Source organism: Trypanosoma cruzi, genomic scaffold, assembly GCF_000209065.1.
Source record: "Trypanosoma cruzi strain CL Brener 1047053517123 genomic scaffold, whole genome shotgun sequence".
Lineage (NCBI taxonomy): Eukaryota > Euglenozoa > Kinetoplastea > Trypanosomatida > Trypanosomatidae > Trypanosoma > Trypanosoma cruzi.
Window position 1 is genome coordinate 118,085 of NW_001849559.1, and position 26,122 is coordinate 144,206.

The following is a 26,122-nucleotide window of genomic DNA, read 5'->3' on the forward strand; positions in this document are numbered from 1 at the left end:
AAATATATATATATAATTACTACAACATATCCTTTTTTTTTTTTCTATCCCCTGTAGCGGCGTCTACCAGAAATAAGACAGCAAGTCTAAAAGAATTTACCAAGAGAAACAGAAACAACTGAAAAAAAAAAAAGAAAAGAAGACATATTAATGGTTCAGCAATCCCATTTACTTTTCAGATTTTTTTTTTTTTTCGCTTTTCAAGCACCCAGTGAAGCCTCATCTATCATGGGGTTAAAGTACGACTAAGCTTCTACCATAACATAATGATCTGAGGGTAATTTGGGTCTGGTGCAATCCACCACATGGTGCAAAAAAACAAGGATCACAACGCCCCTTCGCATTACAAAGGGCAGTTGTTCATCCAATCTCATTTGCTTCGTCAATGGCTGCGCATCGTCCCCAGACACATCACCCCCATTTCTCTTTTCTCTCTTCCTCTTCCGCATGCACGTGAGCGTAAATGCGCGTGCGGGTGTGCGTGTATGGGCGCGCGAGCAGCCCTTTATTTATTTATTTATTTTTATTTTTGATTTTTTTTCACTACTGCTCCTACTCAGCAGCAACATGCGCAGGCAAAGGGACCCTCAGGAGAAAAAAGATAACATGTTTTTCTAACCAGCATTTTTCTTTTTTTAAATGTCGTTGCGTGCATCCGGTTTGCTCACCACTACGTCCCACGCAGTCGTCTCCCACGTCCAAGCCTTCACGACGTCGCGCGAACACAAATTTCAAGAGTAAACAAGTAGAGACAGCCCCTTCAATTACAAGTTATTTATTTGCTTCTTTTACTTTCAGGGGATAATGTTCTTCTTTTCATCAGGCATTTGTCTCCGTCCCCCACCCCTTTTTTTTTTTTTGTTATTGTTGTTTTGCGTCTCCCCTTTTTCTTCCTTCACTCGCCGTTGCGCCCTCTCCTTCTCACTCCATTGCTCTCTCTCTCTCTCTCTCTCTCCTTTCTTTTTTACTTATTTTGTAGTAGAGCGTGCGTTCCACTTTTCTATGCGGCTGTTGGCAGTTGATTATGTAATGTGCTTGTAAGCATGCATCAACTTCGCTGTTTGTCTGCAATTCGTCGCAGGAAATTAACTCGGCGCATATGTCTGCCTGTCTGTCCTCTGGCTTTTCCTTCGTTTGTTAATAACCCCGCCCTCTCGTATTATTGAACACTCGTTGCGCCGGTGTCTCTCGGTTCCCCGCCACGTGGATATTTCACTCCCTCACCCACCCATCATTCTCTGTCTTCTCACTTCATTGCAGAATAATGTGGTCAACACGAGCCTCACTTCTTCCCATTCCTTTGACTGAACCCCGCCGCTCTCCCTCCTTTTTTATTTTTTATTTCTTTTTTACTCTCTTCGAATGCCCTCCTCATCCTCCTCCACACTTCACCGTCGTCTTGTTTCGTGGAGCTCACGGGAGGGGAATTCGTGACAGTCGACATGTGGAAGGATCAATCAAACAAACGAAAAAAAAAAAAAACACAAAAAAAGGCACGTGTGTGCCGTTCCGCAGCCAATGGCCCGACTCCGCCCCCACCCGCTCCTCAGCCTTTTCCCGCCTGTTCGCCCACCCCCTCACTCTCCATGGGAAAAAAAGAAAAGAAAAAACATAGCGACCCCGTCGCCATAAATAATGGTCCATGGGCGGAAAGCGACGAAACAGGTGCAGCACTGGGCGGGAAGGAAAGGGGATGCAAAAATCAGCACCACTAACCGTGAGAAAGGAACAAGCCCGAGAAAAAATAAAAATAAAAAGACTGCAATGACGGCATCAGGTCACTAACACGAGATCAAAAGTGAAATAATAAAGGGGAATTACCATCAATCGCAAGCAACAGGCACATACAAATCGCCCACAGACACAAATAAATAGTGTGACCCACGCGGAGATGCCCATCTACGGCCGCATACCTCCATATATGCCCACTGTTTGGTTTAAAAACCCGCCACCACACCTCGTCAACTTTTATTTTCCCTCCAAAATAAATAAATAAATAAATGGATGGGTGCCAATCAAATTGTTCACGGTGAGGATATTTCTCAAACCTCATGTCAACAGAGACGAACAGAAACAAACAGAAAAAAAAGAAAAAAAAAAAAAAAAAAAAGAAAAAGCAATCCCAACGCAGAGCCAAAGGTAGAAGCACGCACACCAAAAAGAAAAAAAAAAGGAGAAAATACAAAATACAAAAAAAAAAAATCAAAATAGAACACAAAAACGGTAATGTAAGCTCAAAACACAGCGTAAGAAAAAAAAAAAAAAGATCCTCAATGCATCCCTTTCAATTTTGTCTGCTACCCTGCTGATTGTTGAAAAACGCACCAAAATCGGAGGGAAGGCACAAGGAAGTCCACAAACAAATGGATGTGAAACAGAGATTCAAAGAACACCCACCAAAAAGGGTTTTTTTTTCTTTTTTATCTTTTTTTTTTTTTTACAGTGGCACAAGCGTCAGCCGCCATACCCGCAGCCCCGACCCCCACGCTGTCCCTCGTACTTTTCCTCCCCAAAGCTTCGCCCACTCAGCACACACACACACTCCCACAAAATAAGGGGAACAGAGAAAACAAATACACCACCCCCACCCACCCAACAACAGTAATCTTCACCATTAATGAAATTTGCCCTCTCTTAATTCTTTCAACATCATTATTGCCTCTGCCAACAGCGTGATACAAAAAACGAAAAAAAAAAAAGACATAAAACCAACATCTCTTTGTCGCACCTCAACTTATTTGGAGAGAATGCAAGACACACACACACAGTTGAAGAGCAAAGAAAAAAAAAAAAAAAACTCTTCCGCTCCCCAGAACAGCTGGTATTCCCCACAACGCCTTCAATGATTGGGTGAGATGTATTTCCATTTGGTTTCACGCTCATACACATCTATCGGGGTTCCCTCCGTAACCTATGGGCAAACTATAAGATGTATCAGAAGCAGTGCATACGGGTGGTGTTCTCTGAGACAAATGCAGCCTTCCTAACTTCTTCCGCTATCCTTTCATCGCAGAGCCTTATTTCTCTTTCTTGTTTCTTTTCCTCTCTTATATTTGGGCATCCTTCATTTTCCTCCTGTGCTTATATTACAAGAGATTCGTGCATATAACGACCCACAAAAAGGAGCTTCAGCTCTCCTCATAATTTTCAAAATTATTTCTTCACTGTTTCTTTTCGTCATTCTTCGTTTTTTTTTTTTTTTTTAGTCCGTTTTCTTTCTTTTTCTTGTCTTTCTGTTTTTGTTGTTGTTCTAACTTGACGGACCTAACGGACCATTTTTCCTCCATTTTTAATCCCTTTTCTTTACTTGTCTTTTCCTTTTTACTTAATATTCCCCTGCTTTCGTTTTTCTTGTGCCGATCCCTTCATTGCCCTCTCTTCGTTTTCCTTTTTTTTTTTTTTTTTTCTTCTCAATCAATTTTATAAGTCACTGCGGCCTCTCGACTCCCCCCAGTGCGAAGAAAAAGAACGTTGCAAACGCGAGTCGCATGTCCATCACAACGCGTACCGGCGTCCGTACTCTCTCCGTCAGCATTCGCGTTCCACAAGCCGTCTTACCTTCGAACAGGACGGGCAGCTTGACTTTGCTGCTGCGACTGCGGCTGTTGCTGCGGGGAGGACGGAGACTGCTGTTGCTGCTGCGGGGGTGACTGTTGCTGCGGGTGGGAAGGCAGCGGCATCTGTTGTTGTTGGCCTTGATGGGGCGTCTGCTGCGGTGCTTGCATCATGTACTGCTGATACATTGCCATCATCTGCTGCTGCGCGTACGGGTTCGCAGCGGAAGGGTATGCGCCGTAGCCACCGTACGCGCCAAGATATCCGTTGCCGTCTCCGACTGCTCCGGCAATCCCCGGGCGCTGGTGACCACTGGCCGCCAGCGCTACCTTCAACCGCTTGTTGAGGATATTGAATCCATTCAGTCCTGCAATGGCCTGTTGGGCACTCGAACCGCTCTGAAACTTCACAAATCCATAGCCACGGCTCTGGCGTGTCTCGCGGTCACAAACAATTTTAACCGACTCAATGGGTCCATAGCGTTCAAACAGTTGACGCAGTTGCACCTCATCCACTGTCGTCGGAATGTAGTTCACCATGAGGTTGCGCAGCACATCGGGCTCGGGGTTCATCTGCGCCGGCGGAATATGTTGTTGTTGCTGCTGCTGCAGCTGCTGTAGTTGGGCAGTCTGGCCGTACGGATCGTACTGTGAAACCAACGGAATTTGGCTCATTTCCCACAATTCAAACAAAAAAAAAACACAAACAAATAAAAAAAAAAAAAAAAAAACCAACCTAAACTCTTGTATACATGTGCATATGCATTTGATTGGGGGTGAAAAAAAAAAAAAAAAAAAAAAGTGGGGGGAAGAAAAGGTAAGAAAACAGATGTGAGGCAAGTACACGTACAACACAATACAAGGAAAAAAAAAAAAAAAACAGCAAAAGCAACAACAAAAAGAAAAACAAAAGATAATGAAAGAAGAAGAAAAAAAAAAAAAAAAAACAATAATGATAATAATAATAATAATAATAATAATAGAAAAACACCAAAACACACACACAGAGACACACACAAATAAAACACACCAGAAAACAAAAACAACAAAAACAACGTTAAATAATACTCTTGCGAGGAAACAGCAGCATGTGGGAAACAAGACAATGGATAAACTTGGTGGGCATTTAAAAAATTGAAAAAAAAAAAAAAAAAAAAAGAAAGCCAAAACAATGGACAGCCCCCCTAGCGCGTCCGGCACTAATATCTTATTCAGGACCAAATGTAATTCCCCTCCCCCGCTCCTTCCATTTCCATTTTGCTTTCCATTTGTCTCAGCCATCATCGATATAAAGTGCCCGTCTGCCCGCGTCTGTGGATGTGGTGTGGGTACGCACTTGACAGGGCAATATGATTGCCTTCCATGTCGTTTTTCGTGCTTCTTTTTCTGTCCTTTTTGATTTTCCCCCTCCTCTTCCTTTACAAACAATCCATGTTTTTCTTGATTTCCTCGTTGCTCCTCCATGTGTGGGTGTGGGTGTGCATGTGTATGTGTGCTCGCACAAGATTATCTGTTTATGGCGTGTGCATGGGAATTCCTCGTTGGCAAAAAAGTGGCATGCGTACGCATAAAACAAGACACGGAGGGAGAAGTGATGGTCTCACTTTCTCAAAAGCAGTGGGAAGAAAATGAAATAAAATAAAATGAGGAACAGGACAAAAAAAAAAAAGGATGATATAAAAATAAACACCCAAAACATGCGGTAGATTTTGAATCTCATTAATCACACATACTCACACACAGGCCATGTCGCACGTGTGTATGCATGCATATATAAATATGTCCTTCTTCTGACTCCTTTCATCAACTCACCCCACTGTCTTCCCCCCCTCCTCCCCTCTTTTTTTTTTTTTGCTTTTTTTTTGGTTCTTGTTGTTTTTTTTTTTTTTTTGCCTTGTTTTTTTTTTTTTTTTTTTTTCGGTACATTTTTATCCATCTTAATTCTCGTTTCTCTTTACAAAATCTATCCATCGACCCCCCAATGCTCGTTTCCCTTTCCTCATGGCATCTTTGACCTTCGCGCCACTCACTCAGTGGAGCCTTGCTCGCCTCTCTCTCACCATTCCGCAGAGAAACAGTACAGAGCCAGAAAGCATACCACGGCCAGTGGGCCGCCATAAAATAGACACAAATAAACCGACAAAACAAAAGCAAAGAAAGGATAGGGGAAAATATGTAACGGAAAAAATGAAACACAAAATAATTCCTTCCTTTTACCGTGTTTTTTTTTTTTTTTCTTCTTTTCTTTTCTTTTCTTTTCTTTTCTTGTTATGTATTTATTTATTTATTTAGTTAGTTTTTGACTACTCTTTCATTCTTAAAAATATATTTTGTTTTCTACTTCCACTTCTCACCCTCTCTTTTTCTTTTTTTTTTTTTTTTTTTTTTTTTTTTTTGCTTCTCTCTTTTTCTTCCTTCAAGTTTTCTTCATTAAGGGTTTCAACTTTATTTTGCCGCATGGAGGGGCAGGAGAGGAAGAGTTATTCGTATTTGTTACCGCCAGTGAAACCCCTCAAAAAAAAAAAAAAATCGTAAAAATAAACAGTATAGTAGTAGTAGTAGTAGTAGTGGGGCGGCGGGGTAGGCCCAGGCGTGCGCTGGGCAATAATTGTGCGGGAAAGGCACAGTGGGGGGTGTGGGAGGCGGAGAAAGCCAATAAAATAAAATAAAATAAAACATATAATTATATTCATAACGAAGAGAACCAAGAAAAAAAAAAAATTTGTCAACGCCTCATAAAATGCCGCTCCACGCGAGGTACATTCGCTCTCGCCTTCTCTCTTTTTATTCCTTCAAGTCTTCTTCATTAATGATTTCAACGTTGATCTTCTCTGCCGCATGTTCTCAGAGGGGCAGGAATTATGGAAGAGTCTATTCGTATTTGCTACTCCGCCAGTTTGAATGGCCCCCTTTCCTGCATCTCGCCCGTGACTACATGTATATATAAATATATATATACCATTGCCTCATTCCTGCATAAACAGGAGAATAATAATAATAATAATAATAGTAATAATAGTAACAATAAAACTTTTTTTTTCCCTTCTTTTTGACGTGTCCGATACCTCGCCGGTGGGCGCAATGAGTGAGAAAACGCACAAATGCACACAATCAGACAACGTAACGAGTAGCAACAACCAAAACAGACAAGAAAAAAAAAAAAAAAAAAGAAATCGATATGTCGTAAATGACGGATGGGCCACTTAAAAAATTGCTGGTGGTGTAAACAGTATAGTAGTAGTAGTAGTAGTAGTGGCGGTGGTAGGCCTAGGCATCATCGTGCGCTGGGCAATAATTGTGCGGGAAAGGCACAGTGGGGGGTGTGGGAGGCGGAGAAAACCAAGAAAAAACAAAAAAAAACCATATAATTATATTCATAACGAAGAGAAGCAAGGGAAAAAAAAAAATTTGTCAACGCCTCATAAAATGCCGCTCCACTCGCCGCAGGTACAGTTTGCGCCCTCCCTTCTGGCTGCCCATCACTCCGCCTCTTCCCACAACATTATCTCCAACAAAGATATAAATATATAGTAAAAAAAAAGAAGAAAAAAAAAAAAAAAAGAGAGAGTGAGAAGTAAAAAACCTCCTCATCCTCATCACGCCATCCTTCTCTCCCCGCAGAGAATCCTCCCGTGTAGCCTAAACGCCTCCTCCTTTTTTTTCTTCTCCTTCCGTTGTTGTTTTCTTTGTTTTTTGTTTCCCTTTTTTTCCTTCTATTTTCACTTCCCACCTCCCTTCCTTCCATTTTTTTTTTTTTTTTACTTTTATTTATTTATTTATTATTTATTATTATTATTATTTGGGTGCTCATTTTCTTTTCCTCTCCCGTTTTCTTTTTTTTTTCTTTTTCTTCTCGGTGTGCCTCCCTCCCTCCCCCTCTCTCCGAGAAGAAAAAAAAAGGAAAAAAAAAAAGGAGGTCTTCCTCTTTTTTTATTCTTTTCGTTTCTATTCCCTTATTTTTTACCCCCACCCCCTCGTCTCCCCTTTGCTGTTCACCATTTCTTTTCTTTTTTTTTTTCTTCCCAGTCGTCATTCATTTCATTGCGAGATGGAAGGGGGAGGAGGAACGGGGTCCACCAGCTTTGTTGCCACGCTGCCTTGGCCCCTTCTCTATACATTTGTTGCCTGAGTGCTCACAAAAACAAACAAAAAAAAAGTGAAAAAAAAAAAAAAAACGACACACATAAATAAATAAGAAAAAAAAAAAAAAAAAAAGAGAGAGAGGTAAGTAAAAAAAGCCATCATACTATATATCCCCTCTCACACAAACAGACATACACACACCAAAGAGCAGAGAGAACCTACTGACGCGGCACCGACGGCACAGACTGTGTCATCATATACGGATGCTGCATCGTCATCATCTGCTGCTGCGCGTACGGGTTCGCAGCGGAAGGGTATGCGCCGTACCACCGTAACCGCCATACCCACCGTAGGCTCCAAACCCAGTGCTTACGCCGTTACGGTTTCGCTGGCCACTGCCAAACTTGAGGCCATTTGCAATGGCCTGCGGTAAAAAACCTCCTCATCCTCATCACACCATCCTTCTCTCCCCGCAGAGAATCCTCCCGTGTAGCCTAAACGCCTCCTCCTTTTTTTTTTTTTTTTCTCTCCTTCCGTTGTTGTTTTCTTTGTTTCTTGTTTTTCTTTTTTTTCTTCTATTTTCACTTTCCACCTCCCTCCCTCCTTTTCTTTTTTTTTTACTTTTATTTATTTATTATTTATTATTATTATTTGGGTGCTCACTTTCTTTTTCTCTCCCGTTTTCTTTTTTTTTCTTTTCTTTTTCGTTTTCTTTTCGGTGTGCCTCCCTCCCTCTCCCTCTCTTCGAGAAGAAAAAAAAAAAAAAAAAAAAGGAGAAAAAAAGGAGAAAAAAGGAGGTCTTCCTCTTTTTTTATTCTTTTCGTTTCTATTCCCTTATTTTTTTTTTTTTTTTCCCACCCCCTCGTCTCCCCTTTTCTGTTCACCATTTCTTTTTTTTTTTTTCTCTCTTTTTTTTCTTTTTTTTTTCCTCCCAGTTGTCATTCATTTCATTGCGAGATGGAAGGGGGAGGAGGAACGGGGTCCACCGGCTTTGTTGCCACGCTGCCTTCGCCCCTTCTCTATACATTTGTTGCCTGAGTGCTCACAAAAACAAACAAACAAAAAAAAGTGGAAAACAACACGACACACATAAATAAATAAGAAGAAGAAGAAAAAAAAAAAAAAAAAGAGAGAGAGAAGTAAAAAAAGCCATCATACTATATATCCCCCCTCTCACACAAACAGACACACACACCAAAGAGCAGAGAGAACCTACTGACGCGGCACCGACGGCACAGACTGTGTCATCATATACGGATGCTGCATCGTCATCATCTGCTGCTGCGCGTACGGGTTCGCAGCGGAAGGGTATGCGCCGTAGCCACCGTAACCGCCATACCCACTGTAGGCTCCGAACCCAGTGCTTACGCCGTTACGGTTTCGCTGGTGACCACTGGCCGCCAGCGCTACCTTCAACCGCTTGTTGAGGATATTGAATCCATTCAGTCCTGCAATGGCCTGTTGGGCACTCGAACCGCTCTGAAACTTCACAAATCCATAGCCACGGCTCTGGCGTGTCTCGCGGTCAGCAACAATTTTAACCGACTCAATGGGTCCATAGCGTTCAAACAGTTGACGAAGTTGCACCTCATCCACTGTCGTCGGAATGTAGTTCACCATGAGGTTGCGCAACAGATCGGGCTCGGGGTTCATCTGCGCCGGCGCTTGCTGCAACTGTTGTTGAGGAGCGTAGTATTGCATCTGTTGAGACATAATGAAAGACAATATTTTTTCTTCTTGGTGTTTTTTCTCCTTCTTGCTTGGTTATTCCCTTTCTTTATATGTTTCCTGCCGCTTTCTCTTTCTAGTTTGAAGTAGAGAGTGCTCAAATGATCTAATTTACCCAAAGAGGTAGCCTTATAAGAGGGAAAGACAAAATAAAAGAAGTTAAGAAGAAAAGGCATAAATGTGTCTTCCAATTTAGACGGTAAGGATAGCACTCACAAGGCAGGCCCACTACATATGTAATGCATAAGCATACAGAATATCCTAGCAATGGTCATATCACCCCAAATTCATCTGTCTCCATGTTTGTTCCTCTTCCTTCGTCTCTTACACTCTCACTCTCTCTCACTCTCTGTCTCTGTGTCTGTGCGTACGTTTGTTTATTCCATTTTCTGTACGAAGCCTCCTCTATTTTTGTAGAATTAAAAAAGGCCCCGGCGTCGTTTTTGCTCCTCATGTAGAGCTATAGTAGTGTCCTCCACCGGTCGAAGAAAACTCAGGATATTTCGCGCCCGTTCTCCCAAAGACGAAGAAGCCGCTGCCGAGGTTGTGTTATGCGTGGAATCGCCCTTCATTAACGTACAAACTGATGTATTCCCTTCATCCGCATTAAATGAATGAAGAATGCCCTCCTGTATCTCCATTTGTACTCTCTCATGCTCCTTTGTCAGTTCCCCGAGTTGCCACTGGAGGATAGCCTGGTTCTCCTGCTCCTCTTCAATGCGTTCATACAATTGGGTAAATTCCGCAACGTACGCCGCGTCCTTCGCGCTCAAAAATTCTCTAACGTCTCGCACCCGGAGCGGTGGTGATTGAACACATCCCTCATGCGTTCCACCCTCACGTGACGTGGACACCAATGAGGCCGTAGCCGGGTTTGAAAGCGTACGGCCAACCCGATGCAGAAATGCAAGTGCCACCTCTCTGTCAGGACCGTCGATGCCTCCCTCATCTTCCTCTTCGAGAAGTGAGGCGACAGTATCGGCAAGGTAATACATTGAAATCCGTTGGCTGCTCATAGGACTGCATGCATCACCGTCGCCAAGCAGCATAAAGTCGAGTAGCGAAAGTGCGAGACGGCGGTCCTCTTTCAGGTCTGCCTGCGCTGCGGCTCCTGTGACAGCATGAAGCGGCAAAAGATGTCTCTCCACCCAGGGAATAATGTCACGCTCCAATATTTCTCGCAAAACGGTACTCTTTGCGACCTTTCCGCTCGCCTCCACTGACGCGGGAAAGGCTGACGGACAGAGACGAGGGCCCACACGGCGCATGACATTTCGTGCCGTAATACGGGCAACACGCTGAATGCTTGGCGTTCCAGCGGTCTCAACGCCTCGTGGCAGGCATCCAAGAAGCTCCAGAAGACACAAAAGCATACGGCACCCCTCTTCATCAAGCGCCTGAAGTGGGGCGTGCTTCACCACCAGGATCGTGAGCTGAAAAAGCGCAGCCAACACCGGAGGAGAAAACGGTGGCCGATGTGAAAGAAGCGTCGCAAGGCTGCGAAGATTCGTCAAAGATGCACGCATCAAAAGAGATTTGGACGCCGCTTCTCCTTCCTTGGTGGAAGAGGCAGTGAATTCGTTGTATGCCGCCAATACAATCTCCACCGCGTCCAAGATGAGCACCTCCACATCAAGCGCAACGTTTTTTGCTGCGCCATTTCCGCCCTCTTTCTGCGGTGTGGACGGGACAAGTCTACAGAGCAGAGCCGCTGCATCATCCGGTGAGTGAATGGCGTCACAACCAGCAGCCGAGACCACAGAGAAAAGAGCTTTGTCCAAAGCAATGCGAGTACCTGCACCTCGGCCACTCTCCGGCTTCTTACCAGGGGTATTGCTCCTACCCCGGACCATGGCGAGAACGTTTTCCCCCCTTTTCTTCGTCCCCCACGCCCTCCCGTCTCCCGTTCGACAAATCGCGGGCCTCCACCCCCCTCGCACAAAGATGCCACACACACTTCACGCCCCGCCTCATCAACCAGGTGTCGGTGCACCGCATTGAAAGACAAGGACAGGAAAAAAAAAAGGGGGGGGAAAAGACCCGCCTATTACAACGCAGCAGAGAGGCCTGATCGCGCCCGACACAATGCACGACAAAGCAAAGAAAAAAAAAAAGAACGGCCGCACAAAATAACAGAGACCCGGAAAAAACTGACGATGGAAACAATCCTTTGACGGAATTACAAGCTCTGACACGCATACAAAATATCTACGCGCACAGCAGTGGCAATAACCCTTGTGTGGGTCCGCGTTTGCCTTTTTTTTTTTAAAGAAAATCCTTGCGGGCGGCTCTAAAGAGGGCACCACCCACCGCCCGCTCCTCCAAAAATCCATCCACCCACCGTCCATGCAAGAGAAAAAAGGCAAACAGTACGATAAAAAAATTTCTTTCTTCCCAGAGTAAGCAGAAAAACGTTGGACGGCAACAACAAGAGTGGGGGAAAAAAAAGGAAAATATATAATATATATATATATTCCCATATTATAAAGAGAGAGAGAAAGAAAGCGCACAAAAGTGTCGCAAAGTGAATAACAACAATTTAATAATAAAAAAGAAAAAGTGGTAAAATAAAAGCCCAACCCTTCTTCTTCTTTTCTCTTCCTTCGGGAAAGGAGGATTGACTACAAAGGTTAAAGAAGACGCTCAGGTTCCGATCATTTGTAAAAATCCACACACAAACACACGGCAATAAGGAGAAAAAAGAAAAAGAACTACTTTTTTCGTGACGTTCGCCCAGAAATGCAGCTGCAATTAAAAAACCGAGTACAGCGTTTCATTAATATTTCTACACCCTTCTTCTTTTTGTATCCCCTTCCGTCCTTCTTCCGCCCCCCGTGTATTCGTGCGCCCACGCCTCTGCAAATGTGTTGTTTTATTCCTGTTGCATCGTACAACTCTCCACCTTGCACTTTTTCCTTTCCTTTTTTCTCTTTTCTCTCTTTTCTCTTTTTTTTTTTTTTTTTTTTTTTTACTGCTTTTAAATTCCTTCAGCATATGTTGTTGCTTGCAATCGTCCACAGTTGTGTCGAAAAAAAAAAGAAAACACACACGCACACAGAGGATACGTGCGCACCACGTATTGAGAAAGACTTAAGTCTCAAATAAAAAAACGCCCAAACTCACACATACGCACACGCACTCATTCGTTCATTCATGACGCATACTACACACATAAAGGCGGGGAAGTAAATCAGGAAGACAAGAACAACAAGAAAAAAAAAAAAAATTGATGTAGCTGAACAAAGAGCAAACCAAATAATCGGTCCTCTATAACCCACACATCACACACGCACGCACGCATACACACAAGAAAAAAAAAAAATTATTAGATATATTTTTGGATCATTACTTGTACATCAAAGCAAACATACTGCGACCCCCTAGCGACGATCCCCCTCCTCTTGCCGTGCCAAAAGCATTTGTTGGTAGAAAACATTCTGCAAAGCCGCCTGTTGCTGCGCAGAGAACATCATGGATGACGCCCTCAATGCCCTGTAAGCCTCCCACGCAGCCTCCACATTAGCGTATGCCACTTTAAGACGCTTCCCTGCGATGCAGTACCCATTAAGCGAGTTTGCGGCATATGACGCACTAAAATAGTGAACGTACTTCACAAAACCATACCCACGGCTCTCTCGCGTTTCCTTATCATAGATTATCTTTACGCTTTCAATGGGACCAAATTGGCCAAAGAGACCGTAAAGCTGCGTTTCATCCATCATTGGAGGAAGATAATTCACAATAAGGTTCCTCAATGCCTCAGGATCCGTGGCACAACTAGGCCAAGACATGGAAAAGGAGCTGCCATTGCTTGGAAACATCTCCTCGCCGTTTTTAGGGCGCTGCTCAGGGGTACGTTGGGTAGTCGCTGTTGATCGTTCACTCCTCGACTCCCGCTTCTGCACCAATGCTGAGGGCGGTGGTTGTTGCGACTCCTCCTCCGTCGGCGCGTTGTTGGAACCCCGCTCCACAGACATGTGTGCCCTTATCCCCCTTCACGTGACTCCTTACTTATTTTCCTCCCCCTTATCCTATTTCTCTTTCTCTTTCGTTTTATTATTATTGTTATTATTATTATTATTTCGTTTCACCTCTCCCTTAGCAATCAATAAAGAGAAAGAAAAAGACAATTCGACTCAGAGAGCACAATACAGCAGTAAGCAAGTATATAAATACTATATACGCTACATGCATATATATATATGCATGGACAGATAAACAAATAAATAAAAATATATTAGACAGCTGGTTATGATATTGTAAAATGGTAATCGTGGCAAAATAAATAAAAAAATAAAAACAAATTTTTCGTTTGGCAGAGAGAAAATTGAAAAGAAAACCAACATTCAACAAGGGAAACACACACACAGCGGGAGAGACACAATCTCTCTCTCTCTCTCTCTCCCTCTTTCTCTTTCTTTCGTCCTCCATTACATAAAGAGGCGGTGGATATTGAGGGAGGGAGGAAAAAATAGTTCTACTCCGCCTCAAGATCCGGCAATATTCATGCTTTGTTAACATTTTCTCCTATCAGGCGCAAAGAGAAGAAAAAAAAAAAAAAAAAAGAGAAGCAAAAACAACAAAAAAAAAACGAAGGGAAACAAAAAATCTTTCACACCGCTAATTTCTTCTCCACTCTTTTATATCATTCAAATTTAGTTGACGCCCATGCCTTCTTTTTTCCTTTTTTTTTTTTTTTTGCTGCTGTTTTTTTTTTCTTGCTCGGGCGCGGGCATATTTGTAAGGCGTCACTTTCGTCCAAATAATTCCCTGCAGAAAATTCATGTATCACGTGTATCTATTTTCGCCTGTTCTCTGTGGAACTGAGGGGCCCATGCACGATGCCTGGAGACAGACCGACGAGCTGACAGAACAGGGGGTTATTTTGAACTTCTTCAAAGCTTCCCTGCACCGCAACCTTCCCCTTGTCAATTAATACAATGTGATCAGCCTTACGAATCATACTTAGTTTGTGAGCAAACATAAGAACAGTGCGTTTCTCCTTACCCCTTCTGGCATCTTCAATGAGTCGGCTAATTGCCTCATGGACCACCACCTCCGACTCGGTGTCGAGAGAAGAGGTTGCCTCGTCAAGAATCAAAATGTTGGGTGCCCGCAGCAGCGCACGTGCAATAGCAATACGCTGCTTTTGGCCACCAGAGAGTGACCGGCCACCTTCGCCCACAAAAGTATCGTAGCCTTGCGGAAGAGCTGAAACAAAGTCGTGTACGTTAGCACGCATGGACGCGTCAACAATGGAGGAATACAACCATCTGTCAATCGGGTCGTCCCATTTGTAATCGGGTGCGCCATATGCGATGTTCTGGGCAATCGATCCACCAAAAAGCACGGGCTCCTGAGAAACATAGCCAATTTTACCACGAAGCCAACGCGTGTCTAGACTACTCAGATCGTGGCCGTCAATAGTAATGGTGCCCCGCGTCGGGCTGTACAACTTCAGAAGCAACAGCGCCAGTGAACTCTTACCAGAACCACTGCTACCTACCACGCATGTGCAGCGCGATGGTGCAATCTCCAAATTCAAATTTTCATAGACTGGTGCTTCGAGACGTGTCGGGTAAGCAAAAGACACATTGCTAAGTTTGATGTTCCACTTGCACTCCAAAGGAATCGTCGCCTTTGTTTTATCCTGCGCCTTCTGCAGTAATTCCTCCTCCTCCAAAACGTCATAAATACGCAAACTGGCGCCGTACCCCTTGTTGATTTCTGTTGCCAGATTCGTCAGACCCATGAGTCCAATACCACAGTACACCGTGTAAAGCACAAAGGAGAAAAGCACCCCGGGTGACAAATTATTTGACGCTACAAGAAGGGATCCTGCCCAAATGATGCAGTACAATGCACCATACCCCACAAACTGCAGTGAAGCCATATAAGAGGCGTTGTAAAACAACATGCGTTTACTGATCTGAAAAACAGCATCGACTTTTTTTTCATACCATTTCAATTCTTCAGACTCCCGAGCAAAAGCCTTTACAGTACGAATGTTACCCAATCGTTCTGCCGCAACGGTTCCCTTTACAGCGAGAGCATCCTGCATCTGTTGCTGCAGTCGCCGAACATAGCGACCGTAAAAACCAGCAAATACCGCCAAGGGTGGAACCATGCCACATATCACACCCGTCAAAATTGGGGAATAGTAAAGCATAATGCCGATACTACCCACTGTCTGAAGAAGATTCTTACTCCCTTGCGTTACAGCTTCTGTGAGCGAGCTACCCACGACATTGCAGTCCATAGAAAGACGCTGCAACAAAGATCCTGTGGCGTTTTCAGAAGAATCAAAGAAAGTCGTCGGCTGAGCGAGAAATCCATTGTAGAGGCGACTTCTTAGACGTGCAATGACACGTTCTCCAGCATAACCAATACACGCCAAACGCAAAAAGTTGGCTACGCCTGAAAGGGTAAACCATCCCAACAGCTGCGCAGACGTCCCAAGAGGTAGTTCTCCTTTGCTGGCGTAGTCAATAAGCTGTCCAAAGCCCGCAGGAATCGCAAGAGTCGCCATGCTGTAGAACCCCACACCAGCCACAGCCAATGCAATGTAGGGTGCTTCATCCCGAGCGGATCGCATATACCGCCAAAATGACCCTTTTTTCGACGCGGGCTCAGTGACGTAGAGGGGTGAAAAGGAGTTTTTGGGCCGCTGCGCCGGCGTAGCCTCACCAAAATTCGTTTGAAGGCGAATGGTTGAAGCAAAACGCCTCAGATCACAAAGCGTCTCCGGATGATAGGGGCGCCAAATATACTGAGATGATCTCATGGCTTGGGTCACGCTAATAAAAAACTAGAGAAAAAGGCTTATCAAAATTAGAAAAAAAATGTAAAAAAAAAAGACGTGGCTTAAATTTTCAACGGCACCCAGCAAAAAAAAAAAAAAAAATAACATACCAATTGCATATCCAAGTATACAACAACTGCTCCCCCAACAAGTATAAATAAAGGGGAACCACGTTTAAGAGTAGTTTTCCTGTGGACGATAAAAAAAAAAAAAAAAAAAAGAATGTGATAATAATAATAATAACCAAAAAAAAAAAAAAAATAGTTCAACTGACTACGGCTTCTCCGCCTCCTCAGAGAGCTGCATCAAGAGAGATGCATCCACAGGGACCCAAGCGGAAAATGTTCCCATCAACTCGTTTTTAGGCATCAAATGGTCAACCCTTACTTCCTTGCCCTGAAGAAGAGTCTGCAGGAGACGGTATTGCTGCAAGCAACGTCCAAAATTCACAAGGCCTTCTTGAAAGCATTTGCTCTCTTCCAACACCTTCATCTCCTGAAGAAATATGGTGACGCACGGAAATTGCAAGCGACTCCCTTTTCGCATTGTTTCCTTAAATGTTTTGTGGTCTGCATCAGAACCCAGCATTTTTCGCAGTCGAGTGAAAAGTTCTGCGGTTTCGCGGGAAAGAGACGCCCACGTCCGGCTCAATCGCTTCACTGCTGGCGCCCTCATTCCACCATGGAGAGCAACTAGCATGTCCCAGTTCCGTAGCTTGATAAGTTCATCACACACGAGCATTAACAAATCCAAATTTTTGGACCGCTGTGACAAATCCCTCTCAGAAACCACGGCGTATGACACCCAATTATTGACAGAAGAAAAAAAATCCCTATATTGAATAAAGTTCCTTATGGAGCTTGCTTCATCCGCATTCCAACGCTGTCCAAGAAGCTCAGGTCCTTTAAGTTGGCGATGCACGTAAGACGTTAAAATTGTCAGCTGGGCGGCAATTTCTCGTGGTGAGTACTGAATCAACACGGCGGTCGGTGTTTCACCTCCTCTGGGTACTCCCGGAAGAACGGTTGGCGTACTACTATTCAGTGCAGTTCGGTCGCCCTTTGCCATCAGCGACAACAGCGCCGCGGGGGCTCCAGACTGGTCTATCTTCTCCTTGGAGAATGCGACTAGACGACGAAACAGTACATCATTGGAAAAGTCCTCGTAGTAATTTTCAACCCATAACTCCAAAACATTAAACACGGCGCGTTGAATATCGCGACGCAGTTCCATGTAAAATTGATGAACCAAAGGGCTTCGATCGCTCTCACCAGGCCTTGAGAGGGCCGGGACCTCATAACGCTCAATCAACTGCTCCAAGAGTTCCTCCGGTGTTGCAAACTGACGATACGTCAGAAGGACAACGCGGGTAAACAAATCCCGCTGGGGATTGTGTGGATCCGTCATCATCCGAACTAGACGAGAAAAACCTATAAACGACATATATGTGGAAGAGGGAATAAAAGCGGCAGCACCGCCACCCTCTGAGACTTCTGGAAGGTTCTCATTCAAAACTGGTGCATCCGATGTTCGGTAGGACCCGCGAATGGCCTCAGGAGATTCGGAGCCATGGTAAGCCGGTAATGTCTTCACAAACGCAAAATTATTCCCCATATGGTCGGTCGACGTTCCCGCCAACGTCTTGTTAACGAGAGGCTTGACAATTGAATGCGTCTTCTCCCCTTTAGCAAAATCCATCAGCTTATCACTCCCTGCAAAGTTAATGCGCCGCACCAACAGATGGTCCGTGCCAGCCCCCGACCCGTATCGATTGCGCACGTATTGCCGTGCAACATACTCTAGTGCTTCAGGTGACAAGTCCTCGCTCACAATCAAGGCGAAGGGAGGAAGACCTTCCATACGCACATAAAGACGTGTCTGTCCTCGCTCTGCAGAAGTGCCCATCACCATCAAAACAGACAATGCTCCCCAGAGAAGATATCTTGTGCACACTAAAAAAAAAAAAGAAACCGACAAGACAAGAGTGCACAACCCTCACACACAAACACACACGCACAAGCAAACAGTCACCAGACCAGGTCCCACTCTCCCAGTTTCAAAATCAATTGTGCAGTAAACAGTCGCTAATAAACAACTCATATAAAAAATAAAATAATCACAAAAAAAAAAAAAAAAAAAAAAACGTTTCTTGTCCCATTTTCACACCAATTCTTTTTTTTTTTTTTTTTTTGTGTGTGTGTGCATGTTATCCCTCCAATTCAAAAATACAAAAATGTCGCTTTCCCCTCCGCCAAACTGTCATCATAAAAACAAAACTTGTCACTATTATTAAGCAATCTCCTCGATCAAGCAGTACGGAATTTCATCTCGTACATGTGTGCGCTGAATGAGATGCTCCACATCCCTTCGCTTCGACAAATCCAGCCTCGCGGTCAACGCGATAAGCTGACGGGTTGTATAAAGATGGTGCATCGTAGTCACAAGCTCGGCGAGCCCCGATGAAAGCGTCATGGCCAACGCGTAGCGCTGAACGTAGAAAATGATGGGCCTTCGATTTAATGTGGGCTGAGCACAAAACATCTCGTGACAAATATACTCCGCGTCATGAAGCAGTTGTTGTTCACCAAACGAATTGAACTTACGTATTCTTGAAACACCCTCGACAAAACCCGTGAATACATTCAAAATCATATGGTCCAAAAGACGCCTCAAACTCACACTTGGAGCATCACGATACAACTCCCGCAATTCGTGTTGGCACCGCAGGAATGCCTCCATAACTTGACGTACTGGATAGGAAAAACTACAACTCCCCTTCACTTTAGAAACTGCAATTGGAAAGCTCTCTGCAGAACCATCCCAGTGAAACTCCTCCATTGAGATAGCGAAGGCATTAGACGACAACAGCTGGTTACTAAGTAACCGTAACCCATTTTGACTGATGCACGTGCACAATCGCCCCATCAACTCCTTCACAGAGTCCAGCTGGCCAAGCTCATCCACTGGCAACAAAGGTTTTAAAGCAGAAAGTATGGCCTTGAAGGCAGTGCCGATGGAGAGCACACTGCAAAGGCCTGTGGCTCGCTCCACGGCGGCAAAGAGATGCTGACGGCTGTTCACGACGCTCCTCCACACCAAGGAAGGACTCGAATCAACTCTATTCCAGTCAAAAGACCGGGGTAGATACTCATCGCGTAATATCCTTGCAAATTGCTTCAGCTCCCCATCCACAGCCGTTGAACGAAAAAACCATTGATCACCACTAGAGACAAAATACGAGAGAATGTACCACACGTAGAGAGATGTAATCCCAAGGTTCACATATACAAGCGCAAGAGCTACGCGACGAAACATCTGGGCGTACATTGTGTTCTCCACCATCATTTTCACCCCCATGAGGCTAGAAAAGGTGAATACTTCAAGAGCATCCCGGGATGAAAACAATCGAATACGAAACGTATCAGCAGCAGGTATTGCCTCGGGGCTTAAAAAAGCCTGTGTATTTAAAAACGGGTTTAGCATTACCATATCTTCCTCTTCGCTGCATTTGATGTGGGATATTAATACTTTCCCCTTGCTGCAGTAACAAAAGCGTACGGGTGGCACTAACAGATATTTATGTGCCGCGTTTCCTTCCAACTCCAACTCACACGGCAGAAGGGGATAAAGCGGCGGGAGATCGTCTTCTGTCGCCCCTACAAACATTCCCGTATCGTTCCTTAACAGCTGGCCAAGGGTGTCTGCTTGGGCAGTCAAATAATTCCTCTTCACCAACATGGCCAACCGGGCCTCCATTTCTGCAGTTATATTGCCAGCAAAATCGTCATCCGTTGGAAACACGGGCCGGCAAATGTCTACAAAATAAAATAAAAGACGATAGGAGAGAAGCAATTCCAAAAGCGTCAAATTCTCCAGCGGTAAGTGTGTCTGGTACGATAAAACCAACCGCAAAGCCTCCTTCACAGCATGGCGTCCAATGCCGCAGCAATCCTCATATACTTTTTTGAGTGAATTAACGTCATAAATGTAATTTCTCACCGCAGCTTCATCTTCACTACTCAAGTCCTTACAAAAAGCGAAATCATCTCCTAAAAACCTCTCAATTGCCTGCTCAAAAGTTAGGCAATCATCCTTCATACAATTATCAGGGCTCTCTGATGCAAAGAGTGCCTCAAAGCACCGCTGAAGCAGCAAAACAGCACGTAAAAATGAGCTAACCTTGGTGAGCAGTTGAGAAGTGCAACGCCGCACCTCTGAAAGCGTCACACTCTCTGCCAACACCGCTATTCCGCCTCCGCTAATTTCAGAATTTTTAATGTTTTCATTGACCACTTCATGTAATTTATCCATCACGTATGCTTCCATGAGGCGTCCGGCTGTCAAATTTCCAGCGTTGTTGCTAGAGTGCTGATTTAATGCCTTTGTTGTTTTACCCTTCCAGCAGCAGAGTGCATGTGCGCCATACGCCAAACGCAGGGCAGAGCAAACTAAATCTTTGCTCCAAACAAGGCATGTGTCCTGAAGTGAGTCCAGTACTTGAAAAAGACGATTGTGCAAGGCCAAACCCAAAGCCTTTACACCTTGAGTGCAGAGGTAAAGGTGCTTCTTCAGAACTGTCTCTCCAAGAGTGGTTGCCTCGCACATCATCTCCAAGGTTTCTTCCTCAGATTCTAAGACGGGCTTTCGCATCTCGTATTGAATTCGTAGCTGATGCAACGACAACACCACTTCCGCAAAACGACCAGCTTTCAAGAAAATATTTATGTCCCGTGTTTGTTTATGTCTCTGCTCAATGAAGCGAAGCATGCGGATCACAGTCGTCAGGTGAACTCGACGTCGTTTCATCGCCAACACGCCAAAAGCCCCACAAACCACATTCTTCTGGTGCTGTATTTTCTGACGTGTTTCCTGGCACTGCGAGAGACACAAATCCATTGTGTCACAAAGATCTAGCAGCTCTGGAACGGCAGGCAAAAAAAAATTTGTATTTCCAATCACCCTTTTTTCATTAGACAACAACTCCCCCTTGACAACATCGTTGTGAGCACCCACGGGAAAAGCTACTGGTCCCTCCGCTGACTCTTCCCCGGCCCTTGAATAAGAAGACATAATCATCCGTTTAAAACACATCTCTAACAAGAGGTACATGTCCTCCATCCTTCGTATTTTATCACTTTGTATCAGCTGAATAAGCTGAAACTCGTCATCCGTACTAGTAGGTAACTCACAAATGTGTTTTATCACCATCTCCTGAGAAGCCTCCACGGAGGACCAATCCGTCGTAATATGCGAGATCAACTCACTTGTGAGTTGAGGTACAATGTCAGCGTCGTTATGTGTTCCCTTCTGCTTTAGGATCGCGGAAGCTGCATCCGCATCATCGGCCGTGTTCACCGAGAAGCCGTTCTTAGATGGGGAGACCGGCAAACCTAGAAAACCGGCAGAGACTGAATTGGGGAAAAACTGAACATGTCTCAGCCTTTTATGCAATGCCTGTCGCAGGCGCTGGTGCCTATCTGCTTCACACAGCAAGAGTGAGGCATACCGTTCCATAGGACTTTCCTCTCTCGCAACCCGCTCAGTTTCCTTTTCCATGCAAAAAACATGCTCGGAACTATTGTGGGAGTCATTTTCAAGCATTATCCACCCTGTCGATCAGTCCTTTTTTAAAAATCCTCTTCCGTGAGCGTCTCACTGTGGTCGTCTGCCGCACGTCCCCCTCCAAAAAAAAAAAAAAAAACCTTGTTGGTGTTGATCTCTTGTTTTCCTTTGCCTGTCGGATAGACCTTCTCCAAGAAACAAAGTTCTTTAAGAAGGTACACTCGAGAGACGCGGATCACTGCCGTACTCTTGGGTGTTCTCTTTCTGTGGACTCGCACCCTGACGCAAGAGTGGAGCAGTGGATTTCTCACACGCAAATGGTCGCCGTCACCACCTGCTCCACGCCAAACATTAAATGTGATCAGTAATCAAAAATAAAAATAAGAAAAAAAAGAAATATATGAAGAGAAAAGGGAAAAATAAAGGAGAGGAAATAGGTATGACACACATCAGCCCGTCGTGACTAATAATTCATGCTGACACAATACGGATAGGGGAAATCAATCGTAGCCGGCAACAACAGAAAGGGTGGGATGCACAGCTAGGACCCCCAGTTTGGCAAGAGGAGTTATTCATCGGGTATCCCTTTGAATTGATGTTGTTGTTTTTTTCTTGAATTTATCTACTTTTTCCTTTCGTCATCCCTTTTCTCCACCCACCCCACCCCTCCGCGTCCTCATTCTCTCTATCCCTCCGCTCACTCATCGTGTTCTTCTTGCTGCACTCCCAACATACCCTTCTTTTATCCTCTTCTTTTTTTTTTCTTTTTCTTCCTTGTTTTCTGCAAAGAGAATCCTCTTCTTCGCATTTTTTTTTTTTTTTCGTCCGTATTCCCGGGCTTCACTTCAGTTTTTTTTTTTATTTGCACGTTTTTCTTCTTTTTTTTTCTTTTTTTTTTTAGGGGAGAGGGGTCTCGTGTGGGCATAAAAAAACAAAAAAACGAATCCCCACCCGCCCGTCTCCGTCCGAGTGCCTTCGATTGCGCTCGGGCGTACGGCAGCAACTCGTGGTTTCGGCCACAGTAGTTGCCTCCCCCCTTTTTTTCTTTTTAGCTGCGAATTGAAAGCCTGGCTAAAAAAAAAATAAAAGAAAAAAAAAAACAAAAAAGCGTCCGCCACCCCCCCCCCCTTCCCACACACACAACAACTGCACTTCTGTTTTTAATGTTTTTTTCGTTGTTGTTTTCTGTCTTCATGCGTTCATTGCTTTCCCCCTCCCCGTCCATACAAATGTGTGTATATATATTTATGTATGTGTATATGTATAGACATACATATACATCGTGTGTGTTTCCCCCCTCCTCTCTCGGCGTTTGCAATAGATGTGTGGCTTCCTTCTGTCATTTTCATCTCTGTTGCCTCGTCGATACCGACTCGTTCCATCCTCTCTTTCCCGCATCCCTCTCCCCCCCCCCCCCCCCCCAAAAAAAAAGAGAAAAATAAACGTTTCCAGCTCTCTTCTATCAATTACCCTCGCCTCCTCAAATCTCACCCCGGCTTGCCAAAAAAAAAAAAAAAAAAAATCCTTCAAGAAGCCGCTTTCCCGGTTTTCTAATATATATATATATATATTCTTCCTGACTTTTACTTTTTCAGGTGCGCGTGTGCCTGCTCTCTTTTCCTCCCCGCTGACAGTCACTCCTCTTCGTGTCCCCTAAATTGCGTGTTTATTGCCTCGATGCAGCCATCTTTTCCCTCCCCCAGTCGCACTGGCAACGATGTTGTCGTTGCGCCGCTGAACACACAAAAACAACTCCCTGAGAGGGATCAAACAGAAACGAACAAAAAAAAAAAAAAGAGAAGATATTTAAAAACAAACGAGTCAATGTTTCAGTGTTGCCTGCACGTACGTATGGCGCCCCTTGTCGTCATTTGACGACATTTTCACACTCGCTTGCAGACACTACCGTCGCCTTCTGTCCATGGCCAGCGTCGTATCTTCATTACATGGCTTCCACCCCACTCCTGCTCTCGCACTTCCCTCCTCCCACATTCATACACAAAGATCACACGCATTTATGGGCATGAATGCAGGAGGATTCCCCTCATCCATCGCACGCAGCAAACCGCTGGAAATAAATCGCCCCACATGGACGCACAGAAAGAATGGAATACACAATCGAAACAAGCAAACAAACAATAGAAACCCAAAAAAAAAAAAAAAAAAAAAAAAAAACCGGCATTTCATTCAATAATAATAAGAGCAAAAAAAAAAAAACTCGCAAGCGGAGAAGGGAATAGGGATGGAAAGAGAGTGGGTATTGAGCCAACATCACAACAAGAAGAACAGCAACGACAACCGTCGGTAACACGCATGCCCACACAGCAAAACACTGCAGAAGAGAACAAAAAGGGAGTAAATCAATGATTACGGTACAGGAGAAGTCACTTCAATATATTATGAACACGTGTAACGAGGCGTAAAAATAAATAAATAAACACAAAGAAAAAAAAAGAAAAACAACAACAACAGACGGAACTGTGCTACCCGACTACAAGAAATTGAATGAACACACACATGCAGAACAAGAGAGGATATATATATATATATATATATTCCCGCAGGCACAGCGTGGAGCGGACCCGTCGAGTAAAAGAGAGAAAACAAATAAAGGCGGAAGTGTGGGTAAAAGAAAGAAACAAACAAAAAAAAAGTAAATACAGAAGACAAACAATGGGGATGTCAAGGAAGAATTATAATAACAATGAAACATTGTATCCTTGCCTATGTATCCGTGCCTGCTGTACAGGCAATTCTGGTTGCCACGTCGCCAAGACCGTTTCCTCACCGCCCCCACCACACGAATGGTCATTCCCCCCGCCCCCTCCCATTGGACTATGTCGACCAACAGCACCATTTCGTCCTTGTTGTTGTTGTTGTTGTTTTTTGCTCTTTTTTTTTTCTTTCCGCCCCCACCCCGACGCAAATGTTTTTTTTTTCTTCTTCTCTTTTTCATCCCCTTCTTTTTCTTCTTTATGCTGTTTTGTTGGAGAGTTGCGTCGGGAATTTGTTTTTTGTATTTTTTTGTCTGTTCTTTTTACTTTTTTTTTTTTTCTTCTCATCTTCTTTTTTCGGCTTCTCTTCAACAGTTTTCTTTTTTTTTTTCTCCTTTTTTTTTTCTTTTCGTCATATCAACTTTTCCTTCTCGTTTTTCCTCTTTTTCCTTTTTTACCTTTATTGTCTTTTTCCCTTTTTTTTTTTTTAATTGCTGCTGCGCACTCTCCTCTCCCGTCTTAGAAGTGTGCACGCAGAGGGCAGCACACAAATTCCTTCATTCCCTTTCCCTCCCTCCAGGCCGTCAGTTCGCAAACCACCCTCTCACTCATTTCTCCGGAAACAGAAAAGAACTGTGCGCATGCATGCAGATACGTATAAATATAAAGATAAAAGATATATAAGTGGGTGTGAATGTCTGCATTGGACTAAAACCGCGCCATCAACGTTCGTGTGTGTAGAGAAGACATCAATTATAGCGGCCGTTGTAGCGGCCACGTCCACCGCGACCACGACGAGGGCCACGCATGTTGCCAACCATCTCACTGCCAAACGTCTCTGCATCGGCTCTCTTCACCCCCTCACGATCCATACGAAGAGCACGATCCTGCTGGTCGCAAGAAATTTTGTCAAAGAAACTGCTCTTGTCGTAGGCCTTGCTATGAACTTTGGCGTCTTCCTTGGCCTTTTCAAACTCGCTCTTCTTCTTCTCAAACTCCTCTCGGCTCTTTGAAAAATCAAAGTCGTCTTTAAACTCTTCCTTCGCGGCCCCTGTAGCAGGACGGAAATCCTGTCCCGTGTGCCCATCCACACGACGCGACCCGCGATAGCCACTACCGCCGCCACGACGGTATCCACCGCCGCCGTAGCGCTGTTGCTGCTGATGCTGATGCTGGTGCTGGTGCTGGTGGTGTGTTTGATGGTACTGTGCACTGGTGTTGCCTGAGGAGGGTCCGTTTCGCTGGTTTATAGACACCGTCTTGGCCGAATTATTTCGCGCCGGAAGTGCAGTCACAACAGCTGGGTCCATCATGGCATTATGAGGCTCCTCAAACACCGTCAGCTCCTTGATGTCGGATCCGCGGAATACAATCTGGTCAAAAAGCTGATCGGCAGGGGGGATTTGGGCCAGTCCCGCCTCCTGACCGCGGCCCTCCGTGCCGAACACACGCACATTTGTCAGGCTGACGGTATTATTTGGTCCATCAATTTGGCCCAGGGTACCCTCGTAGCGGATCAGGCTGTTGGTAATGAGGGTGATCGTACTACCTATGGCACGCTCCGCAGACATTTCTTCGACTCTTTCCTTCTCGTTTTTCCCTCTTTTTTTTCCTTTCTTTTTTCTTTTCCTGTTCAAGAAAAGGTAAATATAAAAGTCGCAATAATAATAATAATAATA

The 26,122-nt window shown here is 44.4% G+C and overlaps 8 protein-coding genes across 8 annotated transcripts, besides 77 other annotated features; all 8 read right to left on the reverse strand.

The window, feature by feature from the left end:
- Positions 1-15: part of a microsatellite that runs on past the window's edge.
- Positions 1-3,468: part of a sequence feature (areas merged during assembly that could not be assigned to a particular haplotype. This can correspond to areas where the two haplotypes were merged or to regions with more than two copies in the genome that were merged during assembly.) that runs on past the window's edge.
- Positions 505-541: a sequence feature (AT_rich).
- Positions 933-955: a microsatellite.
- Positions 1,983-2,002: a microsatellite.
- Positions 2,072-2,116: a microsatellite.
- Positions 2,157-2,202: a sequence feature (A-rich).
- Positions 2,407-2,439: a microsatellite.
- Positions 3,154-3,252: a sequence feature (T-rich).
- Positions 3,383-3,409: a microsatellite.
- Positions 3,469-4,242: a sequence feature (areas merged during assembly that could not be assigned to a particular haplotype. This can correspond to areas where the two haplotypes were merged or to regions with more than two copies in the genome that were merged during assembly.).
- Positions 3,555-4,229, reverse strand: Tc00.1047053507093.220 (RNA-binding protein, putative; the record flags this gene model as incomplete). Its single annotated transcript, XM_815458.1, has 1 exon — positions 3,555-4,229. The coding sequence occupies one exon, from the start codon at positions 4,227-4,229 to the stop codon at positions 3,555-3,557; it is 675 nt and encodes a 224-aa protein (XP_820551.1).
- Positions 4,242-4,285: a microsatellite.
- Positions 4,243-6,051: a sequence feature (areas merged during assembly that could not be assigned to a particular haplotype. This can correspond to areas where the two haplotypes were merged or to regions with more than two copies in the genome that were merged during assembly.).
- Positions 4,334-4,355: a microsatellite.
- Positions 4,419-4,501: a sequence feature (A-rich).
- Positions 4,500-4,536: a microsatellite.
- Positions 4,692-4,716: a microsatellite.
- Positions 5,177-5,241: a sequence feature (A-rich).
- Positions 5,395-5,472: a microsatellite.
- Positions 5,776-5,821: a microsatellite.
- Positions 5,915-5,967: a microsatellite.
- Positions 6,052-6,321: a sequence feature (areas merged during assembly that could not be assigned to a particular haplotype. This can correspond to areas where the two haplotypes were merged or to regions with more than two copies in the genome that were merged during assembly.).
- Positions 6,102-6,123: a microsatellite.
- Positions 6,209-6,230: a microsatellite.
- Positions 6,322-7,351: a sequence feature (haploid, Esmeraldo-like haplotype).
- Positions 6,542-6,582: a microsatellite.
- Positions 6,703-6,727: a microsatellite.
- Positions 6,787-6,819: a microsatellite.
- Positions 7,087-7,115: a microsatellite.
- Positions 7,202-7,317: a sequence feature (T-rich).
- Positions 7,318-7,342: a microsatellite.
- Positions 7,343-7,437: a sequence feature (T-rich).
- Positions 7,352-7,460: a sequence feature (haploid, non-Esmeraldo-like haplotype).
- Positions 7,461-8,026: a sequence feature (heterozygous, non-Esmeraldo-like haplotype).
- Positions 7,478-7,576: a sequence feature (T-rich).
- Positions 7,692-7,769: a sequence feature (A-rich).
- Positions 8,027-8,385: a sequence feature (haploid, non-Esmeraldo-like haplotype).
- Positions 8,147-8,219: a sequence feature (T-rich).
- Positions 8,242-8,290: a sequence feature (T-rich).
- Positions 8,300-8,354: a microsatellite.
- Positions 8,386-9,021: a sequence feature (heterozygous, Esmeraldo-like haplotype).
- Positions 8,387-8,430: a sequence feature (A-rich).
- Positions 8,442-8,519: a sequence feature (T-rich).
- Positions 8,524-8,564: a microsatellite.
- Positions 8,729-8,785: a sequence feature (A-rich).
- Positions 8,850-9,350, reverse strand: Tc00.1047053507093.229 (U-rich RNA-binding protein UBP-2; the record flags this gene model as incomplete). The annotated part of the gene is made up of 1 exon (XM_815442.1): positions 8,850-9,350. One exon carries the CDS (start codon positions 9,348-9,350, stop codon positions 8,850-8,852), a length of 501 nt encoding a protein of 166 aa, XP_820535.1.
- Positions 9,022-21,399: a sequence feature (areas merged during assembly that could not be assigned to a particular haplotype. This can correspond to areas where the two haplotypes were merged or to regions with more than two copies in the genome that were merged during assembly.).
- Positions 9,656-9,728: a sequence feature (CT-rich).
- On the reverse strand, positions 9,785-11,218 carry Tc00.1047053507093.240 (hypothetical protein, conserved; the record flags this gene model as incomplete). The annotated part of the gene is made up of 1 exon (XM_815459.1): positions 9,785-11,218. One exon carries the CDS (start codon positions 11,216-11,218, stop codon positions 9,785-9,787), a length of 1,434 nt encoding a protein of 477 aa, XP_820552.1.
- Positions 11,816-11,840: a sequence feature (AT_rich).
- Positions 12,275-12,335: a sequence feature (T-rich).
- Positions 12,676-12,704: a sequence feature (AT_rich).
- Tc00.1047053507093.250 (RNA-binding protein, putative) lies at positions 12,746-13,342 on the reverse strand (the record flags this gene model as incomplete). Its single annotated transcript, XM_815460.1, has 1 exon — positions 12,746-13,342. One exon carries the CDS (start codon positions 13,340-13,342, stop codon positions 12,746-12,748), a length of 597 nt encoding a protein of 198 aa, XP_820553.1.
- Positions 13,419-13,447: a microsatellite.
- Positions 13,531-13,603: a microsatellite.
- Positions 13,644-13,674: a sequence feature (AT_rich).
- Positions 13,750-13,787: a microsatellite.
- Positions 13,904-13,973: a sequence feature (A-rich).
- Positions 14,039-14,085: a sequence feature (T-rich).
- On the reverse strand, positions 14,164-16,149 carry Tc00.1047053507093.260 (ABC transporter, putative; the record flags this gene model as incomplete). The annotated part of the gene is made up of 1 exon (XM_815461.1): positions 14,164-16,149. One exon carries the CDS (start codon positions 16,147-16,149, stop codon positions 14,164-14,166), a length of 1,986 nt encoding a protein of 661 aa, XP_820554.1.
- Positions 16,368-16,428: a sequence feature (A-rich).
- Positions 16,441-18,078, reverse strand: Tc00.1047053507093.270 (guanine nucleotide releasing protein, putative; the record flags this gene model as incomplete). The annotated part of the gene is made up of 1 exon (XM_815462.1): positions 16,441-18,078. The coding sequence occupies one exon, from the start codon at positions 18,076-18,078 to the stop codon at positions 16,441-16,443; it is 1,638 nt and encodes a 545-aa protein (XP_820555.1).
- Positions 18,288-18,310: a microsatellite.
- On the reverse strand, positions 18,457-21,768 carry Tc00.1047053507093.280 (uncharacterized protein; the record flags this gene model as incomplete). Its single annotated transcript, XM_815463.1, has 1 exon — positions 18,457-21,768. One exon carries the CDS (start codon positions 21,766-21,768, stop codon positions 18,457-18,459), a length of 3,312 nt encoding a protein of 1,103 aa, XP_820556.1.
- Positions 21,400-21,642: a sequence feature (areas merged during assembly that could not be assigned to a particular haplotype. This can correspond to areas where the two haplotypes were merged or to regions with more than two copies in the genome that were merged during assembly.).
- Positions 21,643-26,122: part of a sequence feature (areas merged during assembly that could not be assigned to a particular haplotype. This can correspond to areas where the two haplotypes were merged or to regions with more than two copies in the genome that were merged during assembly.) that runs on past the window's edge.
- Positions 22,100-22,163: a sequence feature (A-rich).
- Positions 22,467-22,512: a sequence feature (T-rich).
- Positions 22,579-22,628: a sequence feature (T-rich).
- Positions 22,803-22,836: a microsatellite.
- Positions 22,959-22,995: a microsatellite.
- Positions 23,232-23,251: a microsatellite.
- Positions 23,281-23,301: a sequence feature (AT_rich).
- Positions 23,878-23,904: a microsatellite.
- Positions 24,151-24,198: a sequence feature (A-rich).
- Positions 24,264-24,285: a microsatellite.
- Positions 24,594-24,613: a microsatellite.
- Positions 24,661-24,703: a sequence feature (CT-rich).
- Positions 24,736-24,853: a sequence feature (T-rich).
- Positions 24,866-24,932: a sequence feature (T-rich).
- On the reverse strand, positions 25,193-26,014 carry Tc00.1047053507093.300 (hypothetical protein, conserved; the record flags this gene model as incomplete). Its single annotated transcript, XM_815464.1, has 1 exon — positions 25,193-26,014. One exon carries the CDS (start codon positions 26,012-26,014, stop codon positions 25,193-25,195), a length of 822 nt encoding a protein of 273 aa, XP_820557.1.
- Positions 25,594-25,636: a microsatellite.
- Positions 26,024-26,074: a sequence feature (T-rich).
- Positions 26,104-26,122: part of a microsatellite that runs on past the window's edge.